Source organism: Dermochelys coriacea, chromosome 6, assembly GCF_009764565.3.
Source record: "Dermochelys coriacea isolate rDerCor1 chromosome 6, rDerCor1.pri.v4, whole genome shotgun sequence".
In the NCBI taxonomy this organism is placed as follows: Eukaryota; Metazoa; Chordata; order Testudines; family Dermochelyidae; genus Dermochelys; species Dermochelys coriacea.
The window spans coordinates 34,366,747-34,389,785 of record NC_050073.1 but is presented as its reverse complement, the minus strand read 5'-3'; the positions used below and the strand labels follow the sequence as shown (position 1 = coordinate 34,389,785).

At 38.9% G+C, this 23,039-nt stretch overlaps 1 protein-coding gene across 1 annotated transcript in view; it reads left to right on the top strand.

Annotated features, from left to right (window-relative positions):
* SPON1 (spondin 1) overlaps window positions 1–22,650 on the top strand; it is a 320,275-nt gene extending 297,625 nt beyond the window's left edge. Inside the window, exons 8-16 of the mRNA XM_038407513.2 lie at window positions 5,074–5,275; window positions 10,540–10,680; window positions 11,905–11,980; window positions 12,443–12,625; window positions 13,094–13,264; window positions 13,374–13,541; window positions 14,968–15,132; window positions 18,007–18,270; window positions 19,173–22,650. Of these exons, the coding sequence (XP_038263441.1) occupies window positions 5,074–5,275; window positions 10,540–10,680; window positions 11,905–11,980; window positions 12,443–12,625; window positions 13,094–13,264; window positions 13,374–13,541; window positions 14,968–15,132; window positions 18,007–18,270; window positions 19,173–19,336 (1,534 nt within the window). The 3' untranslated portion in view covers window positions 19,337–22,650. The remainder of the gene's footprint in view (window positions 1–5,073; window positions 5,276–10,539; window positions 10,681–11,904; window positions 11,981–12,442; window positions 12,626–13,093; window positions 13,265–13,373; window positions 13,542–14,967; window positions 15,133–18,006; window positions 18,271–19,172) is intronic.
* The last annotated feature ends 389 nt before the right edge of the window (window positions 22,651–23,039 follow it).

Below are 23,039 nucleotides of genomic sequence, written 5' to 3'. Positions count from 1 at the left end.
AAAATTTGCTGAATTTGACCTGAATTCACTAACAGTTTCAGTCAACCCAAAATTGCAGTTTTTTGTGAATAAGCTATTTGTCCAAAAAAAAAATTGCCTAGCTCTAATATGGAGAACTTACATCCTGTGCAATTAAGTACAAGAATGCCAGGGAAGGATTTAGCACCACACTCTGTGTATAAAAGCAAATAATAAATAATCAACTTTACATGATATTGTACAATGGAATTTATCAGCTGTTTTCTGAAAAGTGTGGTGGTAAAAGGCACAAACCTCTTTGCCTATAAAATGGGCATAATAGCTACTTACCTACTACTACTTTGATTCCTGGCCATTCTCTCAATAGTGATAGTGGGACAAATGAAGTCTGTCCACCACTTTCCGTCTTGTACCAGCTTCCTGGCTTTTTAAACTTTTTTGTTCTGTGTCATTCTTCACTGTGTCTATCCAACACCTCTTCAGTTTTCCTCTATTACTAGATCCTTATGGTCTAGTATGTATTGCCAGGTATGGCATCCTTCCCAAGTCCATTCTTGGCATATCCAAACTATCATAGTCATCTTTCTTGAATCTTCTGTATTAGCATCATTTCTTGCCCTAGCCATTTTCTTATTGTGACACCACAAACCCCAGTCGTCGGCAGGCAGAATCGAACCTGGGGCCTCTGGAGTTTAGTGCATGAGCCTCTACTGCATGAGCTAAAAGCCAGTAATGTCTAAGTGGTCTCTGTGCCACTAGATGGGACAGACCACCACACCAGGTGGTGTGTGGGTTACATTATCACTTCTTTTTTATTTTCTGCAGTCTTGAAACAATCAGTATGCCCCTCAGCCAGTTCATGTCTACAGTTGAAATCTTTTGTTCATTGTGTTTCCTCATATTCCAGCATTCCAGCCTGTTCAGAAGTGTAGGCATGACGGTTGTCTTATCTACATTGATTTTTTTTTGCTTTTTATCTAAATATCATTAGCCTTCCAGATCTTGCAGAGTTTTCCATATACAGTAGCAGCTAGCTAGATTCTTCATTTTATGTCATCTTCACAATTCTTGTTCTTTGATACTAATCCTCCAAGGTTTACACCATCGCCCAGGGAGCTGAGGCATAATTAATGTTTGCAAAGGGCTTTGAAGATGAAGTGCTAAATATTATTGTTAAACAATATTACACAGTATGTCTGAAATAACAGAAATCTGTACGAAAAGAGCAAATATCTTACTAGCAAAGTGTTCACAAAGACTTATAAACCAGTTCAATATTGGTTTAGTTAGTCTCAAATGTGCAGTTGATTGATTTTATATTATTTTGAGAATATGATTAATATTTACTTTTCTAACAGTGGATTCAAACAAAGATCCAATTCTACTGCCATGAACTTATAACAGGGAATAGCAATTTACAAAAGGTTTCCATCAAAATGTGTCTGAAATATTCTTTGTTGTGGATTTCTAATCATCTGTCTTCAATCAGTAGGACAGAGTCTACTTCTCATCATTGTCTGAAGGGCAGGCATGTGAATGCCTCCGTCAGGACTGAAATGAAAGAAAGCCAAAGACAAGATGACAAGTTTCATATTGTGACTGTGCACAAAATGGCCATATATTCATTATTTATACTGTATAGTGCTTGCCTTTAAAATTGATTAATTTTGCCCTAGATAAACACAGTAGATAGTTACCTCAATTATCTCAGTATTCACCATAATTCTGATAGGGAAAATTGAGGTGTTTCTGATATGCAGGTAACATTCATTAGTTATCCATGGTAATTGGCAGATTGTTTAAGAGTGATTGCTCCTGTATGACTTGCAGGTATGTTTTATCAGAAATATTTCATTCAGACCAGATTGTGATACATTTCCTCACATTGACTTGTCTTTTAAGGTACTATTCAATCTGGAGCGCTACCTAACCAGAGTCAGGTCATATGAATCCACTCCTTAATAAAGCACTCAGATATTTCACCAAACGGTTGAAAAGTTTTCTATTTGGGGTCTATAAGAAAATTCAGTAAACACTTTATACCATAAAACATATGAACAGCATAGGAACAGCTCTATGGGCTCAGGACTAAGAACAACCAAAACCAAACACATTACTATTAATTTTCTTGAGGTAAAGAAACTTTGGAGCCCTCTTCTTATGTTAGGCCACCCCTGTCTGTTGTTGGGTTCTCAAATGGGGAACTGGGCACCCTAACGTGGGCAATCAAGTTTGAAACTTGAGTTCTGAACCTTATATACTTAAAGAAAAGTAATAGAGAAAAGTGTATTTGGTCTGTTATGATTCTTAATGTACTAGGAGTTCTAGGAGCCACGGTAAAATTTAGGAGAAATATACAAATTACTCACTACATTTTTTTTCAGTGATAAGAGCACCAATGGAAAAAGTAAACTTCCACTGACTGGGGAAGAAATGCAACGACCCAGAAAAGGCAGGCTGAAGAAAAGTAGCAAGAATTAGAGCAAAAATACCTTGTAATCTTCAAATGCCCATCAAACAGAGATTGCTTTGGTATAGGAGTGAAAGAAAATGAAGAGTCTGCCTTGGTCTCAAGCATGTAACAAAAGGAATCCCCTCCGCTGATGTCAGAAAGTTTTCACTGACTAGAATTGCCAGATTTGAGTCATAGTAACTAGCAAGAAAAAAATTAATCATGTGATTAATTGCACTATTAATCGCACAGTTAAACAATAATATAATACCATTTATTTAAATATTTTTGGATGTTTTCTACATTTTCAAATATATTAATTTTAATTGCAACACAATACAAAGTGTACAGTGCTCACTTTATATTTATTTTTATTACAAATATTTGCACTGTAAAAAACAAAAGAAATAGTACCTTTCAATTCACCTAATACAAGTACTGTAGTGCAATCATTTTATAATGAAAGTTGAACTTACAAATGTAGAATTATGTACAAAAAATAACTGCGTTCAAAAATAAAAATGTGAAACTTTAGAACCTACAAGTCCACTCAGTCCTACTTCAGCCAATCGCTCAGACAAACAAGTTTGGTTACAATTTGCAGGAGATAATGCTGCCCGCTTCTTGTTTACAATGTTACCTGAAAGTGAGAACTTGTAGCCAGCATCACAACATATTTACGTGCCAGATGCACCAAAGATTCATATGTACCTTCATGCTTCAATCACCATTCCAGAAGACATGCGTTCATGCTTGTGATGGGTTCTGCTCGATAACGATCCAAAGCAGAGCAGACCAATGCATGTTCATTTTCAACATCTGAGTCAGATGCCACCAGCAGCAGGTTGATTTTCTTTTTTGGTGGTTCGGGTTCTGTAGTTTGCACATCGGAGTGTTGCTCTTTTAAAACATCTGAAAGCATTCTCCATACCTCCTCCCTCTCAGATTTTGGAAGGCACTTCAGATTCTTAAACCTTGGGTCAAGTGCTGTACCTATCTTTATAAATCTCACATTGTTACCTTTTGTGTTTTGTCAAATCTGCTGTGAAAGTATTCTTAAAAGGAACATGTGCTGGGTCATCATCCGAGACTGCTATAACATGAAATATATGGCAGAATGAGGTAAAACAGAACAGGAGCCATACAATTCTCCCCCTAAGAAGTTCAGTCACAAATTTAATTAACGCATTATTTTTTTAACGAGCATCATCAGGATGGAAGCATGTCCTCTGGAATGGTGGCTGAAGCATGAAGGGACATACGAATATTTTGCATATCTGGCAAATAAATACCTTGCAACACCAGCTACAAAAGTGCCGTGCAAACACCTGTTCTCACTTTCAGGTGACATTGTAAATAAGAAGCAGTCAGCAGTATTTTCTGTAAATGTAAACAAACTTGTTTGTCTTAGCAATTGGCTGAACAAGAAGTAGAACTGAGTGGACTTGTAGGCTTTCAAGTTTTACACTGTTTTGTTTCCGAGTGCGGTTATGCTGCAAAAAAAATCTACATTTGTAAGTTACACTTTCACAATAAAGAGATTGCACTACAGTACTTGTATGAGGTGCATTGAAAGATACTATTTATTTTTCTGATTTTTACAGTGCAAATATTTGTAATAAAAATAATATAAAATGAGCACTGTACACTTCTGTGCTGTAATTGAAATCAATATATTTGAAAATGTAGAAAAAATCCAAAAATATTTAATACATTTCAACTGGTATTCTGTTGTTTAACAGTGCAATTAATCATGATTAATTTTTTTGAGTTAATTGCGATTAATTGATGGCCCTAATTATATGTAAAGTAACCTAGCAGTTGCTGTTCATAGGAAAGATGACAAAATGAGTTAATATTCTAGTGTTTTACATGTGAATGGAGATTTTGGCTCAGATTTGGTTTTAGTTTCCAGTTGAATAGGAATTTGATAGTTATTGGTCTACAGTACAAAGCACCACATGATTAACAGTCTCTCCTTGAGAGAATCTTTGGCAAGGATTGGACAAGTAGGGGTGCTTGCACATCATCACTGACGTATATTAACAGAAACTTGCACAATGCCTGGCTGCATTATTCTCTTGGTCTAGCCAGTGCTGTTAATCACTCACTTACATGAGCACGAAAATCTCACTAATGATTGGTTTTTTTAAGTTGCACTTCTAGGCATTTTTTAAATTGAAGCCACAGTGCACTGCTGATTAAAAATATCCTGACAGTCAAAAATGAATATTACTTCATGATACTTCCTACAGTGTTGCTTGAAGTTTTTAATTTGTTATGGTATATGAGAACATATTGACAAGGCTTTTTTGTTACATGACTATAAAGTAAGGACACTTGCCACAACTCTTCATTCCAAGCCATTGAGACACAATAAACCATAAACATCCTTGAATGAAGTAAGAGCCATTTCATAATATAATACACAAAGGCTGTCTCACTGCTGAAAAGGATACAGTGTATGAGAGTTGTGTTGTGCCTTCACTCTATCATATCTCTCTGTTTATCTCTAGATTTCAGATATATGTTGTGTCTGAGCTGACTAATTTTTTCTCCATTTAAAGCACAAATCTCATTGCTGCTCAAATAGCAAACTTTACTTGAGCGGTTAACTTTATCTTCCTGTTTCTTATTTGCAGGAGAGCTGCTCCCTCTGCTGAATTTTCTGTGGACAGGACTCGTCACCTGATGTCTTTCCTTACCATGCTAGGCCCCAGTCCTGACTGGAATGTAGGCCTGTCAGCCGAAGACCTTTGTACCAAGGATTGTGGCTGGGTTCAGAAAGTCGTTCAGGATCTGATACCTTGGGATGCTGGTACTGACAGTGGGGTTACCTATGAGGTATTGTAATACTTGTAATGGCTTTAAAACATAAGCTCTACCTTAATTAACATAGCTGTTAAGAATGAAGGCTCATAATCCACAACTACATGAAAACCTCTTAATATTTGGCAAATCATTCCTTTCATAGGAAAATGAAAGGCAATTGGAACAGACATTGGTAGCAATTGCTGTCTTTTATTGTGCATGATTTCCCCAGTCTGAGCTCTTAGATACTTCTTGTGACATTGTTGTGCATTGATGACCCCACTCTCTAAAGAAAAATGAACTTAGGTTACTAAAAATTAGGCACAGATAAGTACTCAGTTTCCCAACAAGTGTTAACACTAACCCATGTGCCATCAAAAATCCCAGGGTGCTAGTTTAGCTCAATTAAATTGGGACACAGAATAACATAGGGTGACCAAAGCAATTACCTGGCTAGAGGAAGCCCGCCAAACAATCAGTGGGGCTGATTGAGGTGATTGAGGCACTAAAGGAGCACTCAAGGAAGACAAGGTTGTTGTGGAGAACCTAAATGAATTATTTGCATCAATCTTCACTGCAGAGGACACGAGGGAGAGCCACACGCCTGAACCAAAAGATTTTGGAACAAAATGACAAATTAAGCAGTAATAAGTCACCAGGACCAGGTGGTATTCATCCAAAAGTTCTGAAGGAACGCAAATATGAAACTGCAGAACTGTTAACTGTGTTATGTAACTTACTGTTTAAATCAGCCTCTGTACCAGATGACTGGAGAATAGCTAATGTAATGCCTAACTGTAAAAAAGGCTCCAGAGGCGATCCTGGCAATTACAGATTGGTAAATCTAACTTCAGTACCAGGAAAATTGGTTTAAACTATAGTAAATTACAGTATTATCAGACACACAGATGAACACGATATGTTGGGGAATGATCTGGAAAAGGGGGTAAATAGTGAGGTGGCAAAGTTCACAGACAATACAAAATTACTCAATATACTTAAGTCTAAAGCTGACTGAATAGTTACAAAGGGATCTCACAAAACTGGGTGATTGGGCAATAAAATGGCAGATGAAACTCAATGTTGATAAATGCAAAGTCATGCACATTGGAAAACAATTCCAACTATAAATACAAAATGACTGGGTCTGAATTAGCTGCTACCATTCAAACAAGAGATCTTGGAGTCATCATTGATAGGTTTCTGAAAACATTTGCTCCATGTGCAGCAGTAGTCAAGATGCTAACACAATATTAGGAGCCATTAAGAAAGTGGTAGATAATAAGACAGAAAATATCACAATACCACTATATAAATCCATAGTAAGCCCACACCTGGAATACTGCTTGCAGTTCTGGTCATCCCATCTCAAAAACAAAACAAAAACAATGAGAATTGGAAAAAATACAAAAAAGGGCAACAAAAATGATTATGGGTATGGGACAGCTTACATATAAGGAGAGATTTAAAAGACTGAGACTCTTTACATAACACAAGAACTAGGAGTCATGCAATGAAATTAACAGGCAGCAAGTATAAACAAATATAAGGAAGTTCTTCTTCATATAACGCATAGCCAATCTGTGAAACTTGTTGCCAGGGTATGTTGTGAAGGCCAAAAGTATAACTTGGTTCAAAAAAGAATTATATCAGTTCCTGCAGAATAGGCTAGTCAATGGCTATTAGCCAAAATGGTCAGGGATACGACCCTATGCTGTGAGTATTCTTAAACCTTTGACTGCCAGAAGCTGGGACTGGACAACAGAGGATGGATCACATGATAATTGTCCTGTTCTGTTCATTCCCTCTGAAGCATGTGGCATGGGCCACTGTTGGAAGACAGGATATTGGGCTAGATGGACCATTGGTCCGAACTAGTATGGCAATTCTTATTTTCTTATCTGTTACAAAATCTGTACCAGCAAGGAAATAATTACTATATATCAAGCTATGGATATATAAGAGAACAGTCTGCAGCATCTGTGTGATCCTTGGGATGGTGTATGGAGCTAACATATAGACTCACCAACAAAAGCTGAGCAAAAGCCAACCACATCTCCCAGAAAGTTTTCTGCTCCAGTAGCAAAGACAGGTACCTACAAAAACAGATAAAATTCCTGGAAAAGGAGGAAATAAAAAAGAAAACAACAGCATGGGGGAAGGCACATAGTCAGAATAAAGAACCATCCCAAAGGTTTGCAAAGAAATTATGATTGGGGACAAGAACTTGTGCACTTCAGTGCGTGGACGAGATAAGATTCTTGAGAAATATGTGAACAGAATTGCAGCGGACCACAAGAATTAAAGTTTTGGCTGACTCATATATCCTGTTGTGGAGTGATCACACTACAGCTACCTAAATGACCATGAGTGATTGCACAGAAAGAAAATGTAGTTGAGATTTTTGGTTGATTCCTATATGTTTGTGCCTCCACAGACCTGCCTTTCCACTTATCACCAAAATTATTTTTCAGCTGCAGTTCTTCTGTTCTTACACTGTTCCCCGCATGGTTATGTTTGCAATACAGTAAATCTGTTTTGAAAAAAACAAACAAGCAAAAATAATGTATGCATCAAGTGGAAGATTTCTGTCTTCTATGGTAAAGCAAAGCAATCAGGAGATTACTTTCACTCATCAGTTGCTGAAATAAAATGTGCCTCTCCTGCCACCTGGCTGCTAACTATACTCATCCTCCAACAGTAAAATATGACACCATTTGTGAAATCCACAAACTTCAAAACCCTGGGCTTCTGGTATAAAAAGGCATCAGTACAAAAATAGATTAATAATTTATAAAAGCTAGTGCTATTTAATATAAAGAATTAAAGCAATTTGTAATTAAAGTAGTGCATACAGGTGAAGATCTAGAGAGCTTGTTTTTTTCATCTTGCCTTTTATTAATTATGTCTCTCACTATGTTTGTATGGTTCCTAGCACAATGGGTCCCTAATTTCACTTGAGACTTCTAGGCATTACCATAATACAAGTAACTAATAATGCTCATATTTATGTTGTAAATTCCCCAAAAGTGATTAGGTTAATGAATGTTCCCTGAGAATTCACACAGTTAAAATAATGCCTTATTTTACTCTCCAGCTCCAAATAGAATTGTGTTTGCTAATAAAAATTATTTTGGACTTGTGACTGTCCCAAAGCACATTTTTTTATGTACAGTGGACATTTTTAACAAACTTTTTCTGTTTTTGTCAGAAAACAAAGTTGATGTAAAAGACAGTTGTCAATACTAAATTTTCCACCACTTCTCTAGCTATTGCTCTAGTTCTCTATCCATTTCAGTGACAAGAGTTTTTATGGCAATATGCAGACATACAAAGTTTTTATTGCTGACCTCTTGACTGATCTCAGATGTAAAACAAAACAAACTTCCAAGAAGGAAAAAAAAAAGTGTTTTCCATTCCATTTTAACCATTCCATGTTTTTTATCTCTCGAGGCATACTGCAGGACAAATATGTAATGCAATTATGTGCAAAGCAAACCATTTGGTTTGTTTTCTGAGATCAGACACCACCACTGTTCTAAAATAGTTATGACCTGGAAGAGCATTCTGAGCATAGTCAGGTAAACTTCAAAGTGTATCAGACACTAGCTAGGGATCAACAGAAGAATTCAATGGTGGTTTGATTTTTATATTAACTGTGAGCTTGTGTTCAATATATATATGACCTCAATTAATGAGAATGTGCATGCAGTGACTCAGAATAAGTTTTAATGGGGCAGGCCTGTTTGGACACCGAATACTTTTGCCCAGCCCTTCACACATTTATATAGCATGCTTTCCAAAAGAGAAACTTTTGGCCTAGTTTTTAGTCTCATAACTTTTTCAAGTGTGGTTTTAGGCTCACAAAACCTCTCCCCCCTCTCCTGGTATATGACATAATAAAAACAAAGACATTTGTTAGGAAGATAAAGATAAAGTACCCAGAATGCAGAACTGGGGGTGTAAATTGTCATAGCCCTAGTGACATCAATGAAGCTATTGTTTTCCCAGCTGAGGATCTGTCTCCTAACATGCTGTTCAAAATGTAACTTAAACTCAGAAAGCTTTTGCTCTCCTCAACTGTTGTTGGTTACAATGTATTGTAATATAAAATAGGACTTCAGTGATTACAATTATGCATTTAAAATGTCAGGGGCAAGGAATTAGGATGGATTTGCTTTCAAAACCTATATTCTCACCCTACCTGGTCTCTCTCAACTGCAACCTAAATATTTAGGGGATGGGGAAATCCTTATGTTCTAAATTTATTGGGTTCATAAGATTGTTTTCTCTTCCCCTCCCCACTATGGCTCCAAATAGTAAGAGTAGGATTTTGTTCTTAATCTGCAAGAGAAGAAATAGCGTACTGAATAGCATAGCATACCATTTGTCCTGAACTTGTCTTAAGGGCAATAGCTTAAATATGTCTCTAAGATAAACAATTAAACAATGTGCTGTCTAGCTTGGGTCCTAATGTTTGTCCAGCTTTCTATACAAAAAGGAAACAAATAATTAAATTTAAAAAAAAATCCTCTCCCACAATGTGCCCTTTCCCCCGCCCAGGGATTTCCAGTCAAATTCTGGTTCTCAGTCTGGCCACTACTATTTTAAAGAAATAATTACTAAGGGTCATTTATGGATCACAAAACTTAAAAACAAGTCGAAGCTTTGAAATATGCTGAAGAAATAATATTGAGTTGTTCGTTTCTTACCTGTAATTTTAAACATGCTGTGACAAATTCATCTCTGTTGTAAAGTCACTGACATAAGGGAGGTTTCACGATGGATGTCTTTGGTTTCGTCTCTCTCCATCCACGGATGCATTCTCTCCTCTTTTCTCTATCTTTCTTTGTGACACTAACGGGAAGTTCCATATGGAAAAGTGACTACAAATAACAACAGTATGGTCTCATTTGAGATCTACTCCCTATATGTATTCAGAGCAATAACTGTCTTACTGCAAGGACAAAAATAAGTGTGTACTGATTTTTCTCCTGTTACAGCAGCAGAGCCAACACAATTCTGTAGGGTGACCTGGATGCTACTATACCTCACCTATCAGGAAGAGAATTATTATTTAAGTTCCAGTTCCACAGATTTACAGAAATACTGCATAATGGATGATCTTGCTATGGGAGAATGCATTCCATTGAAAAGGGATATTTTCCTATTGAACATTTCAGAAGCAGCTCTAACTTCTGTATACGAATTGCATTGTGTTGAATTCTATTATTCAAAATACATGTGTTTTTATTCCTTTTTAATCTATATTGGTATCTGTTTCTTTCTGATTGCAGTCACCCAACAAGCCTACAATTCCTCAAGAGAAGATAAGACCACTAACGAGCCTTGATCACCCTCAAAGTCCCTTTTATGATCCAGAAGGAGGGTCTATAGCAGTGGTGGCCAGAGTTGTCATTGAGAGAATTGCACGAAAGGTAGCAATATAAAATTCTAAAAGACAGCAGTAAAATCGAAATAAAATTTAAATATATTTTATGGATTTTTAAACGGTTGAAATCCTTTTAATCTACTGTTCCTTATTCTGATAGAAACGTCCACCGCTGCATATTTTAGTACTACTTTTTCATAGAAGTATGGAGATTAGAGATGAAAAACCTAATGTGGTTAATCACATAATCTAGTCCCCTGCCAATGCAGAATGGAATCTTACAGTATGTTCTCCAGTTCTTTGCCCATCCAACTGTTAAATGATTCAAGTGATGGACTTTCCAATACTTCCCTTGGGAGCTTATTCCATGGTCTTGTGGATCCCTGTGTTAAGAAATGCTTCCTGATACTCAAGTTACTTTTCCTTTGGCTTAGTTTCATCCTATTTGTCTCTGTTATTCCATAGGGGATCCTCCTAAAGAAGTCACTGCTCTTTCTGCTTTTTAGACCACTTGAATATATTCTTGTCTTCATTGTAATTTAGAACCACATCAGCACCATTTCAAACCTGCAGGTCCTTCGTTATGGGCATAGGCTCTTTTTATCTTCCCTCAAAAGAATATATGCAGACCTTTAATCACTGATGTTGCTCTTCTCCAAATTCCTCCTGATTTATTAAGCTCACTGTACACTGCATTCTATATGTAACCCCACCACCAGTGTACTCAGAGGTGCCATTCGTATCCTTCTTTGTGATGTAAGACCCCTGCATATGCAGTCCCAGACTACATTGTTTCTGCCACTGTATGAAACTGTAGGCATTTTAGTTTGCTCTCTACTCTCACACTTAGGTTTTTCTGTGCATTTTTTCTAGCCAGGTTTCCCATTCTCTTCGCAAATCAGTGTTTCAGGTTGTTTTCCTTAGATGTATACATATGCTTTTGGAAATCCCAACCTATGTAGCCAGTTGCTATTTCTTGCCTATATTTTAAATTCTCTAGAGGTGAAATTCCCCACTATGAAACAGGCCAGCACAATATGTATGCAGCACTTAAGCCCCACTGGAACTGAGTGAGTTATAGGATTTGTGCTGGCTCCCGGCATAAAAGCGTGAATAACTCCTGTAGTTTTACATCTGTTAAGCTACTGGAGCACAAACCCTGCATGTGTTACTGTGTAGCTTCTAGCAACTGGTTTTACATCCTGCCAACACCTACTGGTTTATTCCCATTACTTTCCTAATTTAAATCTTTATCACTCTTTCCTTGCAGGGAGAGCAATGCAATATCATCCCTGATAATGTAGATGACATTGTAGCAGATCTTGTTCCAGAAGAGAAAGAAGAAGGTACTTTTTAATTGTGTTCTGCTATGTGGATTTTTTTGACAATGGTGGGCACTTAAGTGACTCAAAAGCACTTAAGTGACTTAAGAGCACAAGTCCCACTGAAAATCACAGTGATGCAGTTTTCCATTCTTTCTGTTGCGGCTTTTTGGCCTAGCATCCTGCACAGAACCACCGTGGTGCCCACAGAAGTTTGGCAACAGTTGTCCCATCTGTTAGAAATGTACAGTACAGGTGACTATCTGGGAGGAATTAAAACAAACTTCTTAATATCCTAACACAAGGAAGAATTCCAAGCTGCATCACACAAAGGTGCCAGCTGAGTGAAATTTAAAACAGTGAAATTCTTCATTAGTCAGCAAGGAACCAATCATGTTAAACATCTCATGAAGTCACCAACCAAGTGAAGAGGCATAAATGGAGACTAACCCATTGTTGACACGTTGTGCTTTTGATTGATTTTAGATGACACCCCTGAGACTTGCATTTACTCAAACTGGTCCCCATGGTCAGCCTGCAGCTCCTCCACTTGTGATAAGGGCAAGAGGATGAGGCAGAGAATGCTTAAAGCCCAGCTGGACCTCAGTGTGCCTTGTCCAGATACTCAGGATTTTCAGCCATGTATGGGCCCAGGCTGTAGTGATGAAGGTAACAAAACAGGAAAGAGTGGAGGGGTTAAAATGTAATATTTTTGCGGGGGAGGACATTTTAACTTGGATGTCCAACCTTCTATTATAACTGCATGGTCCCATCTCTGGGTGTAAGTGACGACAGTTGAAGAAAAGTACATGCTTACATGTTTGTGTGTTCAAAACTGCAAACACCCATGTGGAAAATTATGGAGTGCCCTTAGAAAATGCGGTCCTCTGTGTTCACTATTGCAATTTAGTAGGCTTTTTGGGTGTATGTTTGAAGGTTAAGGAGGAGAAGCAAGAAGAAAGGAGTGAAGTGAGGAATGGAGGAAATGGCAGAATAAGACAGGAGACAGAAATGAGATACAGTGGATAAACAGAAATATGAAAATCTGAAAAGAAGGGTGGAGGGGTAGATGAGATTTATCTGGCAAAGGTGTGGCAATCTCAATGTAGGTAATTGAAATTCTCCTCTGTATTTTAGATGGTTCCACTTGCATGATGTCTGAATGGATTACATGGTCCCCCTGTACTGTTACCTGTGGAATGGGAATGCGATCTAGAGAGAGATACGTGAAACAATTTCCTGACGATGGCTCGATGTGCAAAGTACCTACTGAAGAAACTGAGAAATGTATTGTAAATGAGGAGTGTTGTAAGTATTTCATTTAGCCTTGCAAAATCCAATTCATAACAAAAGCACTAAACGAACCATTTCTTAGATGAGTACTAGTAGTGATTTTTTCTCTTTACATTATAAATAGCTCCTAGTAGTTGCCTTGTGACTGAATGGGCAGAGTGGAATGAATGCAGTGCTAGCTGTGGAATAGGAATGAAAAAGCGACATAGAATGATTAAGATGACTCCAGCTGATGGATCCATGTGCAATACGGAAACTACCGAGGTGGAGAAATGCATGATGCCAGAGTGCCGTAAGTGTCTACGAGCCACCTGTCACACACAGAAGTATGACAAATCTTATGACACATTGTTTGAGTACATCAAATAATGTGTCTAACAGAAAACATTCCCAACTTTTCCCTGCACCAGATTCCTTGCTTCAAGAGAACATGCATTGGTACCACTTCCACCCAAAGGATGACCTAACAGTTCCAGAAACATTATTCACTGCTATGGCCATATTACTTTTTCAGAGCAATGCTTTCAGAATATCACAGTATCATTGCCAGATGCTATACACATGTATATTAGCAAAATACCTGTTGGCACCCATAAGTATTCCATAGTGGAATACCCACTGCCTTAAGTAATTACTGTTGCTGGAAAGCAGGGGTGGGCAAACTATGACCCTGGGGCTGCATCTGGCAGCTTAATCCCGCCCTCGAGCTCCCACCGGACAGCGGGGTCCAGGGCTTGCCCCACTCTGGCGGTCCAGCCAGGGAGTGGGGTTGGGGGCTTGCCCCACTCCGTGCAGCTCCCGGAAGCAGCAGGATGTTCGCCCTCCGGCTCCTACACGTAGGGGCAGCCAGAAGGCTCCGCATGCTGCCCCTGCAGCTCCCATTGGCCGAGAACTGCAGCCAATGAGAGCTGCAGGGGCAGCACCTGCGGACAGGGCAGCGTGCTGAGTCGCCTGGCTGCACCTCTGCATAGGAGCCAGAGGAGGGACATGCTGCTGCTTCCGGGAGCTGCTTGAGGTAAATGCTGCCCGGAGTCTGTACCCCAACCCCCTTCTCCAGCCCTGATCCCCCTCCCACCCTCCAAACCCTTCTGTCCCAGCCTGGAGCAATCTCCTGGAACCCCAAACCCTCATCCCCAATCCCACCCCAGAGCCTGCACCACCATCTGGAACCCTACCCCCACCCCAACCCCCAATTTTCTGAGCATTCATGGCCCGCCATACAATTTCCATACCCAGATGTGGCCATCAGGTCAAAAAGTATGCCCACCCCTACTGTAAAGGAATAAAAAAGTCTAGAATGAAATACTGTTTCCAGCCCCTGATGAGTTCTTTGTTTTGGAATCAGACTGTTATAAATGTCACAAGACCAGGTTCTCTCACAGGAAGTTCCTAGTTTCAAATGGGCCCACAAGTACCTTTCTTGAGTATTTTGATTCTCACGCATTGAGTCTCTACAGAAACAAAGTAGTAAAAAGTTTGCAGAGAAACATTTTTTAATAGTTAACCTGGAAAAAATGTTGGTTTCATCTGAGCTTTTGTAGTAACATCAAGTTCGCTTGAATAAAACAAAAAGCAAGCTAACAGCAAAATACAAGAATTAGGGGTTGCTTCTCTTCTTCAAATGCTCAGATTTAATTCTTTCAAAGCTTTGTGTTTAAATAATGTGTCAGCATAATGGGGATTCGTTATTTTTGCTAATCATTCTTTTCATACACTAGATACCATTCCCTGTATGCTTTCCCCTTGGTCTGAATGGAGTGACTGCAGTGTCACTTGTGGGAAGGGAATGAGGACCCGGCAAAGGATGCTGAAATCTGCAGCTGAGCTTGGAGACTGTAATGAGGAGCTGGAGCAAGTGGAGAAGTGCATGCTTCCAGAGTGCCGTAAGTGTAGGAACCACTCTGAAACAGGAAGGTTAATTTCACATGTTCTGCAAACTAAGGCTATATCTACACTACAAGCTGAAGGTGTGATTCCCAGCTTCTGTAAATATACTCATGCTAGCACTCATTGAGCTAGAACAGTAAAAATAGTGTGGACAGCAGCAAGCGGTGACTAGCCGTATTGAGTACGCATCCATGCAGTTCAGGCAGGTTTGCTTTCGGCCTGGCTAGTCCATGGCTTGGCTGCCCATGCTACCATGATGACACTACTATTTGTAAGGATGTCTGCGCAAGCTGGGAATCACATGCCTAGCTCATAGTGTAGACGTAGCCTAAGCATCAACACCTGGTGCCATGGTTCGTCTGTGCTGTGGAACCTGAACAGAGCTGTGGTAGCTGTGCTCCAGACCCACTGAGTGCTGCTTGGAACCTGATGGTGTGCCTGTCTCCTCGGAGTGGTTGTAGAGCTATATGGCTGTCCAACCCCATCTGGTTAATGGGGAGAGAGTATGTAACTTTGAGTCCTTCGGAAATGAAATCTGGAAGATGCTGCATATGTGCAGCGTGAAGGACTTTGAGAGGTCTGCACAGCTGATTAAGAGGACCTATAAAGGGTACTATCAGCTGGGAGAGACAGCAGGCCCATCATGGGGAAGATAAACTGCCCCACAGGGTACTCCACTATGGAAGAGGAAAAAACCCCAGGGCCTCCCCAAATGGCGCTATGAATATTTAAGGGGCTGTTCTGTGTGCTTTATAGATTCCTTGTTTCATACTCCATGAGCTGCATTAGACTATCCTGGTACTCAAATACATATTATGTGACCTGCATACAATGTGCATATTTGAGAATACACTACTTAAATGAGCAATAACCCATTATTAAAATATCCAGTGTGCTTCATCTCCACAGGTAATCTAGTCCAGGCAAAGTTACCCTCACCTTATATGTGAGATAGAGAGGGCACTTAGCATGTGCAATGCCTTTCACTCAAAGTATACATATTTCCCATAGCGCCAGATTTATTAAAAAATGAGCACCTTGCCATCTTTTCATGCCACATCTTAGCTCTTTACTAACTGTTCTCTTTAAGGAAATATAACTGGATTCTTTCTGCTTATTTTTGTAGTTATGAAATATAACAGCATGTCCATGAACCTCTTTAAATGAATGAAAATTCAGCCATTCACAATCTTCTCCTTAGTGGAACAAGGACAGTATGGAAAGCAGCAAACCCAGCTTCCATCTTAAACCTACAGGGGTGGAAGGACCAAGCATTCTTGGCCTCTGCTGGGTCTACCACTAAGGGTGTCACTTCTTGCCAATTGTTGATGTGATTTTTATGATGGTGTCTCCTGAGCACTAGGAACTTGACTGACACCATGACATAGGCCATGAGAGACAATAACAAGATGTGAGTGGGGGGACTTTAGCAAAACACAGTTTAGTCTGTGAATAGTTCAGATGATAGTGGATTTGGAAATTAGTTCAAACTACCCAACTCCATGCCAGGCCAGTAAAGAGTTAGTTAGTGAAACCATGATTTTTTCCAAATGCATAATTTCTTCCAGTCTTCAATAGCAAGCAAGTAAAATGTTGGGCCTTGGGTTTGGTTCAAGTTTAGCACCCAGGGGCAGTGTGGCTTAAAGCTATGCTCCTGTTTCTCTGATCTGTGCGTGTGTGTAATTAGAGCAGCTTCTGAGCTGCTCTAAATTGCCACTTAGCATAGCCTCCTAGGGGCTGCTCCATTGGCCCACAATCACAAGAAAGTCGTATGTCCAACATCTTTTCCTCCAACCACATCTCTAGGCCAATGGGGACTATGACCAAGTGCTGTAGAGCCTCATACACCACCTGGGACAGAATCCCCAGCTGCCCTCTTATTGCGGCTTTGCACTTTTTAAGAAAAGCAAGGCAGAGGGGAAGCCCATACTGTTGGATGTGATAAAATATTCTTATTGTACTCTTTGCCAGCCAAGTATTATAATGCCCTGCATAAAACTGCCTGCATTTTTAGCCAGAGGCAGCATTGGTTATAACCCCGGGCACAAATTCTTATGATGCAATTTTGTAACTAAGTGCTTCTTAAATAATTTACAAATTACTTTTTTGGAATAAATATGATTATTTCTGATTTTTGAGTGTTAGTCAGCCAGTGAGAGTTTGATTTTTAAAGCAATGCTGGAAAGTCCTGAATACAGACTTTTGGGGTATCAATGGCCCTGTGCCTACAGTGTGGAACAATGATTCAGGAAATCTAAGTTCAAGTCCTGTCTCTTTCACTGATTTGTTCTGGGACTGTAAAAAAACTAAAGTTAAAAAGCTTTGTGCCTCAGTTTCCCCAGCTGTAAAATGGGGATAACAATACTTGCTTAAATCATGTGGCTATTCATTACAGTAATATTCATTACTATTAGTAAAATGCTTTGAGATTCTTGGAGAGCAGGTTCTATATGGGTGCACCATATTCATTATTTAACATCTTTACTCATATGATGTTTGGGGTGGCGTGCATTACTCCAGAGGAAACTATTGAAAATGGACTAATAGATGGCCAAAACCTTCTTTCCTGCCACCAGAGCAGAGCATTTAAGGAGGAACAAGACTATTCTTCTTTTTAAAATTGGTGACCTCTCAGCACTATTCTTTCCCGGGATGACTGAGGGAGTGGCAGCTAATGCAAAGCATTTCCTCCTGATTGCGCAGAGATTTTTAATGTGTTTTTCTGCAAAACTTACTCTGAAGACTGGGTGCATCGTCATGTTCACGTATTTTGGATATGAAAGCTCATTAGGCAAAGCCATATGTTGCTTCTACATCATCTAGTTAGGTCCCAAGAGTTCTTACAATTGCCAGTATTTCTTTCTTTACAGCCATTGATTGTGAATTAACCGAGTGGTCCAAGTGGTCTGAATGCAACAAATCCTGTGGAAAAGGTCATATGATCAGGACAAGAATGATTAAAATGGAACCACAGTTTGGAGGAGCGCCATGCCCAGAAACTGTCCAACGTAAAAAATGCCGAATAAGAAAATGCTTGAGAGGTCCAGGTCTAGAGAAAAGGCGGTGGAAAGAAGCCCGTGAGAAAAGGAGAAGTGAACATGCCAAGGAAGATGTAGATGGTGAGCTGTATCCAGGTGTGTGTTATCCACGTTCCTTAGGCTACTCATGGCAGCTTGACCTTTGTTCATAACAGGCACAAATCTGCGAGTAGCAGCACTCCACTGCAATAGCATTACATTCTAGAAAAAGCTTCAACTAAGTTACAGTGGGCTTGTGTTCTTGGCTTTCATCTTTCAGCATTGAAGGTCAGATCTGAACTTCAGTAGCAAGTTGCAACTAGAGAGCTTTTAACCCATTCCTAAAAGAAAACGGGTTATGTTTGTGCATCTCTAAGAATATCTAGTTCTTTTTCAGTAAGGTCCGTCCGTACAAACAATGAGTTGTGGAACATTCAGCTATTAGACTCATCTGGCAGAGAGTTCCTTTTGTTGATAGACCACCAAAAAAGCTAATACTGACTAAAAACTCCAGCTCCAATTATGTTGAACTGTGGCAAAATTTGCTCCTAAATCCAGCTATAAATGTCTTAGCTAGCATCTTTTTCTATGCTAGGCTTTAGCAAAACTCAAATACCAACAACCCTGGTGTATGGGGACGTTCTAATCCAAATCTGGATCAAATTTCTAATGCTCGGGCTGCTCTCGACTGGTGCAATATTTTCAAACATGGCTGCCTAAGATTAGCTCTATCATGTGCGATGCTAACACTGGCCTGATTATTATATGCTTGTTTGAATGATACCTTGTTCCGCACCTCTGGTAATTACAGTCTAGGTTGTAACAGGTAGATGAAAACTTTTGGGGGAAGGAGTTGTCTTTTGTACAGTGCCTACCACAATGGGGCCTTGACTGGGCCTGATTGGAGCCTTTTAGTGCTACAAGAATAAAATATTGAGAGTGTGTATGCATACATAAACCGGGGGAGATAGAGATGAAAAGCTAACTAAAATAGCATTGATAAATGTTTTTATTCTTAGGTTGTAAGATGAGACCATGGACTGCTTGGTCAGAATGTACCAAACTTTGTGGCGGTGGAATTCAGGAACGCTTCATGACAGTAAAGAAGAGGTTCAAAAGCACTCAGTTTACCAGCTGCAAAGACAAGAAGGAGATAAGAGCATGTAATGTTCACCCTTGTTAGCAAAACCCGAGGCTGCAAAGTGATGGAGGCTGAGCTAAATGGAAAGTCAACCATGGTTTGATTTTTTTAAAAAATATATATAAATGGTGTATATTAGTCTTCATTTTTGCAGTGTGGGTTGCTTCTTAGTCTTGCTGATGCAAGAAATATATTTTATAAATATTTCCTCACAAATGTATGCTGAGAGTGGTTCCTTGATACTCCAGCTAGCCCTTAATGCATAAAACTAGTAAGTCATTGTGAGTCATTTAACTCTGAAATAAAAACATCTCTGTGGATATGCAATAGCCATATAGAAATATTCCCTGTACAGACATGGGGTGCATGCATATTAACGTAACTAAGTTAGTGACATGTTTCACAAGTGGAAGGAATTGTCTCATTTGATTTGATTTCAAAATATCCAAAGCAGTGCCTATGTGATTACACAACTGTGCCAAGGAATAATTTCAATGATGCTGGTTCAATAATATTAAAGATACATATTTATCTCTTCCCACCATGAGGGTTAAAGTAGTATTGAATAGTTACTATCCTATATATTTTTCTTCATGAGGATCCCCATACTTCTTTAAACAACTCAAATACAAAGGCATTAGTCTGGATAGCTCAGTAACAGTGTCTGCTCAATGAGCAGTGATGATAAAAAAAACAAAAACAAAAACACACACACAGGAAAAATACGGACAACGTGAACCCTAATCTTGAACACTATGTTCGGTTCTGCCCACCACCATCTCCAAAAGGAGGTCTAGAAAGACAAGGAGGTCTAAAGAAAGACAAAGGCAATGATTATGGCATGGAAGGACTTCCATGTGAGAGACTGAAAAATTAGGAATAATTTAGTGAAGAGGTATATAAAACAATGGATGGTGTTGAAAAGGTGCTGAGATATACCTTATGCACAGATGGGGGGAGCAGCAAACTGAAAACTAATAGAAGGATTTTTGTGTGTTACTTGATGCATAATCAGTCTGTGACATTCACGGCCATAGGATATATTCTTGCAACAAAGAGTTTACGCGGATTTGTAAAATGCATAGACATTTGTGAATTATAGGACTGTGGCCTAAAGTTACACTAGCCAAGAAAAAAATCATGCCTGACAGCCTAAGCCACTCACTAACTGCCAAAGGTCAAAAAGTAACTTCTCATACCTAATGTATGTTACTGCCTTGAGATCTTTCACACCCTTCCTCTGAATCATCCAGTACTATCCCCGGACAGAGACCAGCTGCTGGATCTCAGGCCTGCTAATGCCCTGGTCAGTCTTCATTTCTTAAGGTTTCAACATTTAAAATTGGGAAATAAAGGTACGTTAGTAACTTTTGTGCAAGAAAGGGATTATAAACCAATTTATCAATAATGATGCACTGAGAATAAAGACTGTTGGTTGATAACTATTTTTTAAAAAAAGTTTGAGAGAAATGAAGGGGAAAAAAATGAAACTTTATATTTCCTTTTAAACCAGCTGTAGATAATTTATTCAAATCATTTATACTTGGTCACAAGCCCCAAAATCCAGCACCTGGTTTTGAATTGCATAATTCATGTGGACTGTTGCCACTTTTGTGTCATTCTCTCTCCAACAACAGCAGGAAGCCTTCCCTGCCCCTCATAGTGTCTGGCTGAGGCTCTGCCCCCTTCATCCTCTTTCTGTAAAACCCCTGCAGGGCCTTGCTTAATACCTTAGTACATTTTGCTGCATCTCTTGACCCCAGAATGAAGTTAAGACCAGTGCAGCAGTGGGTGCAAATCTTGCAGAGCCAAACTAGAAAAAGGTTTTTCACTAACCTCTGAAAACCAAACATTTTGCATTTTACAGAGCTCAGGTCATTTTATCATGATCACTAAGTTTGCACAAATAAATATATGGTCCCTACCAGCCTGGCCTATTCTATCCAAAGCAGCCATCTGAGCTAAAAGACCGCATGGAATATAATAAATACTGCAAGAGTGACCAGACAACCTCTTCAGGAGAAAGGATGGGTACCAGACTAAACCCTGAGGTTCCCAGAAGCTGTCCCTGGGCAGAAACACAGGTGCAAATGAGAACCATGCCGCATGTTCTTTACCCTGCTCTTGGTAACAGCTTCTGCACCAACAGGAGCCAAGCAGTCCAGGGTAGTCATTAGAAGCTCAGATTTGTGCCTCTTTAACCGGACAAGCCCACAGTGGTCCTGTGGGCTGTGAGAGTTCTTTGTTTTCTCCTGGATGGGGTGCTGCTACTTCACAAGCCCTTCTGGCTTGTTCATGCTTCTGCAAAACCTACGTAAAAGGCCACTCCAGTTTCTGTAACAAAATGTCATCAATTGTCGATGCTCTGTTCCTGTCACTAGCATTCTTCCTGTATGTTCCATGTCATCAGATGGTTTTAAATGTTAGGTTTATTCCCTTTGGCAATGTTCTGATAATAGTTGAATCCAAATATATACTCGAGTATGTATGAAATGTGATATTATTTGAACATGCCTATAAGGAAAAACTTCTGGCAATCTTTACACTGTGTTTCTAGTTCAATTTCAATAACCAACTTCCTTTATTTTCCCTTACCCAGGACAGCTCACTGTTATTTCCAATCATTCCTCTTCGGCTCACCAATGCTATGGATGTTTGAGTTTTCACATTCTTAATACTAGCGATCACAAAATAGCTTGCAGTTAGAGATGTGGTGGTTTCTGTCTAGATCCAGCTTACCATATTATTTTTCTGTTGATCCATTTTTTCCCAGTTCACTTTGCTGACTTTCTTCTACCTTGATACAAAAAAATATTTAAGCTTGTTACTTTTTGTAAAAAAAAAAAAAAAATCTATATATATATACACAAACAAAAAAAATAGGTTGATTTTCTAAGGAAAACAAAAAGTTCTGATATATAATATGTAGAATGATTGTGTTGTTACTGTAAACGTTCCAGTAGCATAATATTCACTGCATATCAAATCAATAAAACATTTAAATGGTTCTTGCTTGTAACTCATGAATTATACAATTTTCAACTGAAAGCACAGGTATCACACCAGAGTTTTGTACACCTCACGTATCATATTGTGTATGTTATATTTTCTAACATGAGCTATAGTAGCTTTACATGTAATGGAAGAAAAGTTAGGAGCTTAAATGTACAATAGGTTTTAACACACAATTTTTTTTAAAAAAATTTGTTCATTTGTTTTTAGTTTTTGTTTCCTGTGGAATTTCTGAGAAAGCAGTCACAAATATATTTCTTACCAAAGTCTTGTGTAGATGTTTTGTAGTTGTCTGGCTAACACATTATTATTTTGGAATAAAGACATCTTTATTATGAAAATTCCATTGCTTGTATGAGCTTCTATTTGACTGATCGGTTTTTTACATGTACATTGCCATGTGTCATACACCATTGGCTTTCAGATTACTGGACCCCTTTCAGGAGTCTGATTTGTCTTGTGTACTCCAAAGTTTCACCTCATCTGAAAACCTGCTTGCTTACAAAATCAGACAAATATATAAACATGTCACAGCACATTACTGAAAAATTGCTTACTTTCTCATGTTTATCATATAAATATAAAATAAAATGATTGGAACATAAATATTGTACTTACATTTCAGTGTATAATATATAAAGCAGTATAAACAAGTCATCTGTATGAAATCTTAGTTTATACTGACCTTGCTTGTGCTTTTTAATGTAGCCTGTTGTAAAACTCGGTAAATGAG